This window comes from Atractosteus spatula, chromosome 5 (assembly GCF_055471065.1).
Source record: "Atractosteus spatula isolate fAtrSpa1 chromosome 5, fAtrSpa1.hap1, whole genome shotgun sequence".
In the NCBI taxonomy this organism is placed as follows: Eukaryota; Metazoa; Chordata; class Actinopteri; order Semionotiformes; family Lepisosteidae; genus Atractosteus; species Atractosteus spatula.
This window is the reverse complement of record NC_142710.1, coordinates 28,993,252-29,003,261: the sequence shown is the minus strand read 5'-3', so window position 1 is coordinate 29,003,261 and position 10,010 is coordinate 28,993,252. Positions and strand designations below refer to the sequence as shown.

General features: G+C 38.9%; 1 protein-coding gene across 1 annotated transcript; it reads right to left on the bottom strand.

The window, feature by feature from the left end:
* Nucleotides 1-3,947: 3,947 nt before the first annotated feature.
* srgn (serglycin) lies at nt 3,948-8,370 on the bottom strand. Its single transcript, XM_088917845.1, has 3 exons — nt 8,214-8,370; nt 6,858-7,002; nt 3,948-4,977 (listed from the first exon to the last, which is right to left on the bottom strand). Exons 1-3 carry the CDS (start codon nt 8,290-8,292, stop codon nt 4,713-4,715), a joined length of 489 nt encoding a protein of 162 aa, XP_088773971.1. The 5' UTR covers nt 8,293-8,370; the 3' UTR covers nt 3,948-4,712.
* Nucleotides 8,371-10,010: the final 1,640 nt, after the last annotated feature.

Sequence of the window (10,010 nt, the reverse complement as noted above, 5' to 3'; positions counted from 1 at the left end):
ATACCAGGCAGTGATGCAACCAGTCAGGATGCTCTCAATAGTGCACCTGTAGACGTTGGCCTGGATATTTGAAGGCATGCCAAACGTCTTTAGCCTGCGGAGAAAGAATAGGCGCTGCCGTGCTGTTTTGACCACGATGTTGGTGTGGTGGGTCCAGCTTAAGTCCTCCATGATGTTAACTCCCAGGAACTTAAAACTGCTGACCCTCTCCACTGCAGTCCCATTGATGTAGATAGGTGTGTGATCTCCTACCTGGTGGTTCCTATAGTCCACAATCATCTCCTTAGTCTTACTGATGTTCAGAGAGAGGTTGTTCTCCTGGCACCATGCTGTCAGGGTTTCAACCTCCTCCCTGTACGCAGACTCTTCACCATCTGTGACCAGGCCAATGACTGTTGTATCGTCCGCAAACTTAATGATGGAGTTTGAGTTATGCCTGGCGACACAATCATGGGTAAATAAGGAGTAGAGGACAGGGCTAAGCACAGAGCCTTGGGGGGCTCCAGTGTTAAGAGTCAGGGTAGAGGATATGTTGGTGCCCACCCTCACCACCTGCGGACGTTCCGTCAAGAAGCCCAGGATCCAATTACAGAGGGAAGTGTTCAGTCGCAGGTCCTGGAGCTTGATGACAAGTTTTGAGGGCACTATGGTATTCAATGCTGAGCTGTAATCAACAAACAGCTTTCTCACATATGTTCCTTTCTTATCCAGGTGTGATAAGGCAGTATGGAGGGCAGAAGCAATTGCAATTTCTGTTGACCTGTTCTGGTGATACGCAAATTGCAGTGGGTCTAGGGTGTCAGGAAGTGAGGAGGTGATGTATGCTTTGACCAATCGCTCGAAGCACTTCATGATAACTGATGTCATTCAGGCAGCTGACTGGGTTTCTTAGGATTTCTTCCATGGAGCTGAATATAAAAAGGACTGGCTTAATCGGTTATTTTTTCAGTTTTGCACCTGATTATTTATCGAAACTGTATTAGGTGTGTAACCTGTCTTAAAAATTAACTGAACAAAAAATACCTGTAACGTGGGTTGTAAGTGTTATTATAATGAATGCGGCTGGTGTTGAGTGTAAAAGGAGATGCCGCATTGATCGCTAGTTATCAAAACACAAACCTACTTAATTAACTTTCATCAATTATAAAATAATATAAAATATGACGATGTATCCTCTATTATCACAGTTGTTATTACATTTTCTCTTATTACCACTGTTACTAATAATCCCGATAATGTTAAAATGAAGTCTTTACCACGACATATACGTAAATCACTGAAGAACTTATTTTAACTTCCTGAAAATATCTTTAAACACTAGATGGGGCTCTTTTTCTTCGTGTTTTTTGTGTAACAAAAGCTGGAGTAGAGCAGTCTGACTGGTTATGTTTGACATTACCTTTTTCTTTATTTTTTCTTTTGTATAAATAAAATTAGTTTGTAGTAAAAGAAAATATTCCACTTTCTAGTCTAAGAAAACCGTATAATTATTGTAAATCGTTATAAAAAACTGTAAACAATACAATGTTAATTGTCTACAATGTCTACAACACAATTGGCTATTTTGTCTTTATAAAGTAGCACTAAGCTGTTATTTATATGTGAAGGACTTTTCATTCTACAAATATACTACCACTTTTACAAACTGTTAGTAAAATCCCTATATTTATTAAACTCGCCTTCATGATTAAAAAAATACAGACAGAACTTAACTTGATTAACCCTAATCAACATGTTTTCTAGGGCTTTGAGCTTTGCTCCAAGTGAGCTCAGACCTCAGCAGTGTGTCAGGCATACGTTTTTAGAGTGTAATGATAATTTTAGGCTAAGCATGAACTATGTAATCTTACTCTTTAGGCTTACTGCAAACAAGTGCTACAGCTATAAATTAGTGATCTTACTTACCCAAGAAATTAATCTCGAAGTTCTTGACTTACATAGAGTAGGTCGACAAATAATTTCAAATAGAGGCAGAAATATTACGTGTAGAACTAAAAGCATCTGATGTTATTATTCTCAAAATACGAAGACATACATAAGACTGCCAATAAAAGAATCAGAAACAGAATGCAGTATGCTTCTGCAACGCGTTTATTTACTGTATTCCGTAGGTGTTTTTCACACTTTGGCAGAAAACGCTTAAGAATTGGGTCAGAGTGTAAAGAGCTCAGCCAATTGTGCGCCACCTCTAGGTGAACCCCTCATCTCACGGGCCCAGGCGTGTTTACGCTCTCACCTTCTCTCTGTTACATTTTATTATATGCGCTGGAGTTTGTATCCCTCTTTAACAGTTGCACGGCATGCTGCCTGTACTGTACTGTATGTGCCCACGCACTATCGGTATTGTATTGTCCTTTATGTGATGGTGAACTATGCACCCGCACCTGTGTGTTCCAGGTGACTTTATCTGTATTATCTGTATCGTACAGTAGTAAGTTTGTGATTTCCATTATTTTGTTATGTTTATCCACCTATTGTATTGATTATATGGCCTGTATAGTCTGCTAAGTAAACATTAACCATCTCCTACCAGGAGACCTTGAAGAAGAGTATTGGTAGTCATGGATCAGTTTGCAACATAGGTTTCTGAGCTCTTGGACCATTAATTGACTGAAGTATCATTATTAACACCAACTCAACCAAGACAGCGTTGGCTGGTGACAGAAAAAGTGCAAAGTGATGAAGGAAGGAAACGAGCTGCAGAAGTTACCAACTGTATGAACATCAAAACTCACAGATAGAAGAGGACTTAGAATAGAGTGTAAAGTTTAGGTTTTATTTTGTTAAATGTTGTGGTTTACGCTTTCAGCTGTAACGTGGGAAATGCATTAGACGAGGCAACACATTTCAAGCTACTTGCATTGCTTCAATCAAGCCTAATAATGTATGCTGCTTGTGTAGGGACTCCACAGCCGTCTCAATTGCTTTCTTTATTGATCCTACGACTGTAATTGATCCAGTTGACGAAAGCCACTAGATAGCAGCCCCATCCATTATGGATGCCACCACCGTGCTTTAAATAGGAGTCACAGTGCTTTCTTGTATTGCTCTCCCTTCTTTTTTGTGCTCAGTTCTCTTTAATTTGCTTTGGGAAGCAGTACAAAATAGGAAGAAAATGGAGAAAAACTACCTCCCGGCCATCCCAGAGAGGAACCCCGCTAATCCGAGTGATGATGTCAAAGTCCTTTAAGAGTGTCAGATGGTAGTTCCATGGACGGCACAGTCCCCATGGCACCAAGAAGGAGACAGGGCCCCACTGGCACCAGCGGAGGGAATGTGAGGGCTGCCAACACACAGCGGTCATTTTAATGGCAGACGTAATGCCAGCCATTGGCACTCATTTTTGCAGCACAGACAGAACACCGCAGGGGAGTCGGAGCTCACCAACAGCGAAGATCGAAAGCAATACTCTACTTAAAAACTGTAGATCATGTGTCACTGACCTTTTCCCCAAACAGAGCCACATTCCCTGGAACATGCACTGTTTTATCTAAAGTTTATTCAGAAAAGAGGGCTTGATTCCTTCATAGCTTTATAGGTTCTCATATTGCAGATACAAAGGCTCTAATACCATGGTGTCATTTGGCTGAGAACGATGTACATTGCAGGCATTAAGCATGAACCAGTTTCTGAAACTGATGCCTTTCACCCAGGGCTGTGGAGATGGTGTAGCGACATACAGTATACTGCACAACTGCATTTCAAAGTGCAATGACTAGAGCATTTGAATTCAATATGGAGTTGTTATAGACACAGAAAGCTGTTTTATATTTTTCCTTATGGTTATGTCATTTTTATAACACTAATTCCTTTTTATCTAGGAAAAATTTAATCTCCTTCAAAGAAACTCATTTGTACACATGTAACAGGAAACCTTCAATGTAGCCTGTAAACTTTTAGTCTTCAGACTGCTAGCTGTTATCTGTTTGAGTAATAAAATGCTGATATTTTAATTTCACAAACTGGTTTTAATCAATCATTTTTACCAGTGTTTATAAGCAAGAAAGTATCTGGTATTCAGTCTTTCAGACATTAATGTAACATTAAAAAATATAATAAGGAAAATACACATATAATTTGGTATCAATTACATAGTACTTCAGTTCCAAATAAATACTGCTGTCTATATCATTCTTTAAATAAGTGCAACAATAAAACAAGTTTCGCTGTTGCAGGACAGCATATGAAGGCATGTAAATTAACTCTTGTCCTTAATTTTGATAAGATACTGAATGTTTTTAAATGCTGACACACTGGGGTTTTGGTACATAAAGCTATATAATCTTCTGCTCACATCTCTGTGTCCCTAAATGAGAAAGTGTATGTATACATCTACAGCATATTGTATTCTTTTCCCAAATATGTAAAAAAATAGAGTGCAGTATAGCCAGTAACTCTACTTCTAGCTAGAATTTCACATTCAGTCATATATCGTTATACAAATCTTTAAAAAAATATTATACAATACAGCATATACTTTTACTGAAAATAATGTATAACAATATATTCTCAACAAATGCTGGAGTGCTTCAAATATAAACTTATGGATCTGAAAATTAGGAACAATACACAGTATTTAAAATAAAACAGAACATAAAAAGGAAATAAAATCACTGTTTAAATCCTGAGAGGGATTGTACAAGAGCATGTATTAATATCGCACCACACGTGACATAAAAACTGGGTTGCCCTCCACTGCACAGTCAGTGGCCTTACAGGAATAAGTTCTCTTCTCGTGGTTTCAAATCCTGGGGGTGGCGATGCTGTACCGGAACTCTCCGTGGAAAGATGAAATCAGAGTAATCGAGCTCCATGTTCGGCGAACTTTCCTCGTAATCGAGTGCACTTCCTTCCTCGGTTATGACCCCACTGTTTGCTTCGCCAGCGTCCGCCAGCCATTGGTCCCCAGAGCCGATTTCAGTGGGGGGGTCTCCTGACCCATCGCCAGATAACTCCTCTGTGGGGAGCAGCTCCATGCTTCAGAAAGAGGAACACAGACACACCAATAGTGATGGATGAATCATCATGAAAAGACCCATGACATGCTTTATAGCTGTAACATTATGAGTGATCAATGAACTACTGTAGGTCTGCCGCTGCCATTTACTTCAGTCCCCTTCAGTGAACCATAAGGATTGTGGATGATTTATGTGTGACACACCAGACTAAAAGAGATGTGAAGAGACTAAAGGTGAAGGAGGAAAGTAGTTACTGATGCCTGCAAAAATTGACTCCCTGTAGCAGAGATGAAAGGAGGGTGGTTATTGAGTTCAGAGGGCCTGGACAAGCAGGTGAAGTCATTATCAACTTTCCGTTTTGTTTTGGGGGAAAAGAAAAACACCTTTATTTCTAGAGCAAGAGAAGGAAAAACTAAACAATGTGCGAGAAGAGTTAATAATTGACTGGAAACCGTGATATTGTTCTTTCCACTTGTAGTGCTGTTCCGTCTCATTAACAACACTTTTATATTCGGTCCCTGAATTCAAGAGGTACCTCACATACAGTAGCACACATTAAGTTCATTTTTGCCTAAAAAACAAACATAATGTAATACTGTATTCAAGATATTCAATGCAACTTTTTCCCTCTGTCCCTATTTAAGAGTCATATCGAAACCTAAAAGCAATCTGCTTTTCTTAGAGGGTGATTTCTTTAAATATTTCAGTTTTGCTGCTAAGTCCCCTGGGTCTTGTGTACTGGTGATCTCAGAAACCACCTAGACTTTCTCAAATAGTTGACAGAGTTGGTCAGTTTAGATGGTACTTCACAACAGACTTATCAAGTACATGCAATTAAAATCTTGTTTTCCAGCTTTAAAAAGAAAATGTATTTTTTTTAATTCATGTTTTTTTTTTACAGGACTTTTATCCACAATAGAGGGTTAGGGTTCAAATAGACTGTCCTGGGGGGACTAAAGTGTACTTTCAGTCAATTCTTTTACGCAAATGTGCCAGCTTAATATTAGTTTGATTCCTCTGAACAAAGGCTCTCTCCCCTAACAGATATATGCCAGAGGTTGATCTATTCAATCAAAAACTTGATCGAATCCTTTAATCATAGAGTAACTTACAAACCCAGACAATACTGGACAGCAGATTTCCACTGGAACATTACAAAGTCACTGACACTGATTCTGCAAGTACACAATCCCTTTCTAAAAGACCTGTAAAAATGAGAAGGCTGTACTGCAAGATCCTTGGATAAAGGCCTCTCTCTGGTCCATAAAGAGACAGTGCGCTACATCTAGCCACTTGACACATATAGTACAGTATGCGTGTCCGCTTACAGAATGTTTACATCGTTGTAGTCAAAGAGGAACTATTTGTTGAAGCACCTATATCCCCCAGTGCACCTGTTAACTATTGCTTCTAAATTTTTGACTTGCAGAGGAGCATTTAACCCATCAGAAATCAACACAGGTTTTCAAACCACTTAATCCAAAGCTATACCTGAATGTGCCCCTGTGTCATTTTTCTGAAAAGCCTCTGAAGTCCTCCAGCATTGGACATACTTGGCACCAGGATGCAGACATGTGAACTCTTGCGACTAGTTTTAACGATTTAACGCAGCAAAGCTCTCTGTGATCTGTAATTTCCACTTCACATATGCAGATACATTCAAGCCTTTCTCATTATCACTTCTGTTGCAGCTCTCATTTCCTCTGTTTCGGCTCAGAACTACTGACCGCAAGCTGTAAACATTCTGGATAGGCTATTAGTGTGTCTTGAATTATTTACTCAAACCATTCACCACAATGGCTAGACTATAAATAGTACTAATTGCGCAAGTACTCCAAAATTCTTCATCAGTAGTGGACAACGTCCAGTTAAAAAATGCAGAAGAAGTGGTTTCCTTACATTTTTTCAGGGCTGCTGGTTGTCCGGCCGTCTTTAGTTCTGGAGTCAGGGAGATCGATCCACGGGCCCTTCTCTGTCTGACAGTTTGCGTTGTTCTCACCGGGCTTGCACCTCACCCACATATACCTCCCTCTGACTGGTTTACCTTCAGTACAAAACAAAAAAGAGCACACAGTAATACCGATGAGAAGTGGTGAAGATTCAAAGTGGTCGTGAATTTCAAAGCATCTTAGTTCCCTGACAAGTAACATATTTGTTTTCCCATTTCCATCATCATTAGTAATCTTAGAATCAAACACTACTTACTGTACTGAGGTAAGGATGAGACATGACACTGTCACCTCTATGTAATCGATGGACAAATTCTTATTCTTATTTTCAGTTCTATTATAAATTACTCTCACTGTCAGATACGTATAGGTAGAACATGCCCTTTGAATGTTTGCATTTTTTATTATTTGTCGACGGGACAAAGTTTAGATTGCTATTTTTTCTTGAAATGTACACACCACAGTCATCTACAAGTACAGATGGAGAACAGGTATTTATTGTCCCAACAGAACATCGGAAACAGGCATTTCGGTAATAGGAGCTCTTAACTAAAGAGGTAAAGTTTGAACAAAATAACAATAAAGTAAAGAACTAATCTTTGCTACTATCTTTTGAAATTAAGCACCATATTCAGCACAGTAGGTCTTATATGCTACTGGCGATATAATGGCACCTGTTTGTTAAAATAAACTAAAGCTTTGACCGTGTTCGATTCCACCCTATAACATCATATGGTGCTGTAGATTTCGAATGAATGCTATAAAAATGCATTTTTTTTCTTGTCTATCCCTAAATATCTAATAGGGGGTAATTTTGGCAAATCTCACTACAGTTAGTATAGTCGTGTCCTGTTCTGCAATACCGACATCAATATGTCTCGCTAGAGCCTGAATCACGCACATGGAATTGTTTCAGGGTATGTTATTTAATTCACTTTAGTTTATATAAAACACACACATTTTGATTGGGCACACTACTAGGCAGCATAGGTGATGCCTACAAATGTAATAGTCGTGTATGTTATTAATAAGTCATTTACTGTCTTTCTTTAGACAGTATTACTCACCCGCTTTTTTCAGAAGACATAGCGGTTAAATGTAAACGGGAGGAAACGCGCCTTCTTCAAAAAAATCATCTCTTACTGAAAGTCTAACTTTTAAGTTATAACCTGTCATTACTAAGTAGAAAGAAGAAGCGATTAATAAACCAATTTTTTTATTTGAGTTTATCACCGCTAACTCATAATTGTTAAAGAAAAGTTTGTAATCATAAAAATCGCAGTTTTTACATTTTGACAAATCCTACCTTGTACATTGAATCCCAGGAAGAAGATAAATGCTAAAACTAATATAATCCTCCCCGAAGGGTTAAAGAGAAGCCCCATTTTGCAGTATCTGCAGTCTCAACTGCCTGGCGAGATGTGAAAGTTCCTTCTAATGTCGAAAGAAGTAAATCAAACTACTCATACTGCCGCACAGAACCACCCTAGAACTGCGTCACGATTTCCTGAAATCACATCAGCTTCCGTTCCGGAAAATTAATTTTTCAGTAACGTTTAGTTTCCGAACTACATTGCTTCTGTCTGCGTATTGTCCTGCACCGTTTACATTTTATTGTCAATTTTAAATATTCCCTATGCTTTACATGTCTATGGACGCCACTTCAATTGTCTTTCAATCCGAGTCTAAGACGAGTTAATATTATTCCTCTTACATTTTGCAGAATTATATTTACCTTCCCATTTGGTGACTGTTTATATTCGGAATACTTTTTATTCCAATAACCTGAACCATAACCATTCTTTAATAATTCATGATGTGTTTTTGACTTAGCTTCTGATAATAGTGAGTACTATTGCCTGAAGTTAAATTCAGATGGAGATAACCCTACCTTTTAGTCAACGCAATGGTGCAGTATTGTGCTGTGTGGATAAGCTCAGGTCCTGTCTACGCTGTAATTAAGGATTCCAGGGTGCTTGTTTGTAAGAGTAAGGGTGTTACCCTAGTATCCTGCTTAAAATCCATTTTGGGTTTGTACAAACAGGCCTACAAAAATTCCCCTTTGATTCACCTTTTGAAGTAATAATGTCTAACTACTCTGCCTGATCTGTAGCAAAGTGAGGCTACAGGTGTAGAACATCTTGCCTAGTGCCTTCCAGGTGTGAGCTGCACTTCACTGGTGGATAAAACAGGGTCCCTACTACTCTTCATGTGAAGCATCACACTGTGAGATGAAGTTTGTCCAGACATGTGTCCAGCCTATCTTGTCCTGGCAAAACTAACCCTAGCCACTCCTGTAAGGACTGAGGGAATCTGAAGGAGATTGTTGATACTCACACACAATGAAAGGCTATGGCAAGTGATCACTTTTCATATTTCTGATCTGTGTTTTTTTCATACTAGCCATGCCTCTTTTTGCTTTTTCAATCAAATTAGGTAGAGAAGCTGACACTCTGGAGGTTTGTGTTTCACAAAATAGAACGTAAAATACAACAAGGAATCTGATTTGCAACAACTGGTACCGTGCATGAATGTAAGTGATTGATACACTAGATAAATAATTACTAACAGCTGAATTTTACAAAAGGAAGGTGAGTCTGCTTCAAATCAAGCACACATTTTTATAATGCCACATCATTTATTCATGACATACACAGTACACAGTTATACTAGTGGCTAAGTAAAAACACCTGAAGTTCATTCACCTCACTGTTCTAGGGTAACCTCCACTGAGCTGCCACTGTCTTTCAGTTTTTCTTGTCTGCTTATCTCAGCACGGTTTGCTTGTTAGGCTTAAGGGTATTGTACAACCAGACCTGGCCTAGGTTCATTCCTGATCTGGCCTGAGTGCATTTTAAATAACAGATACCTGCTGTACTGAAAGATGTGGCTATCTTTTTCAGCAAAAGCCATTGTGCCATGTGTGGAAGCATTCTGTATAGTTCTCATATATGCAATGGTCTCTTTTAAACAACTAATCATGGCAATAAAAAGTGTGACCAGAACTGTATTCAGATTATATAATGTCCTGCAAAACTACTTGGATTGACAGCACCTTGTGTGCATCTTCTTGGGGGTTCTCCAGAAATGGCCTTTTTCATCA

Bases quoted from the DNA above. Each gene is read 5' to 3' on its own strand.
- srgn (XM_088917845.1), bottom strand. From the start codon at position 8,292: ATGGGGCTTCTCTTTAACCCTTCGGGGAGGATTATATTAGTTTTAGCA. The intron at 7,003-8,213 runs GTAGGATTTGTC...TTTGTACTGAAG, and splicing joins CCTGGGATTCAATGTACAAG to GTAAACCAGTCAGAGGGAGG. The intron at 4,978-6,857 runs GTAAGGAAACCA...CTCTTTCTGAAG, and splicing joins ACCAGCAGCCCTGAAAAAAT to CATGGAGCTGCTCCCCACAG.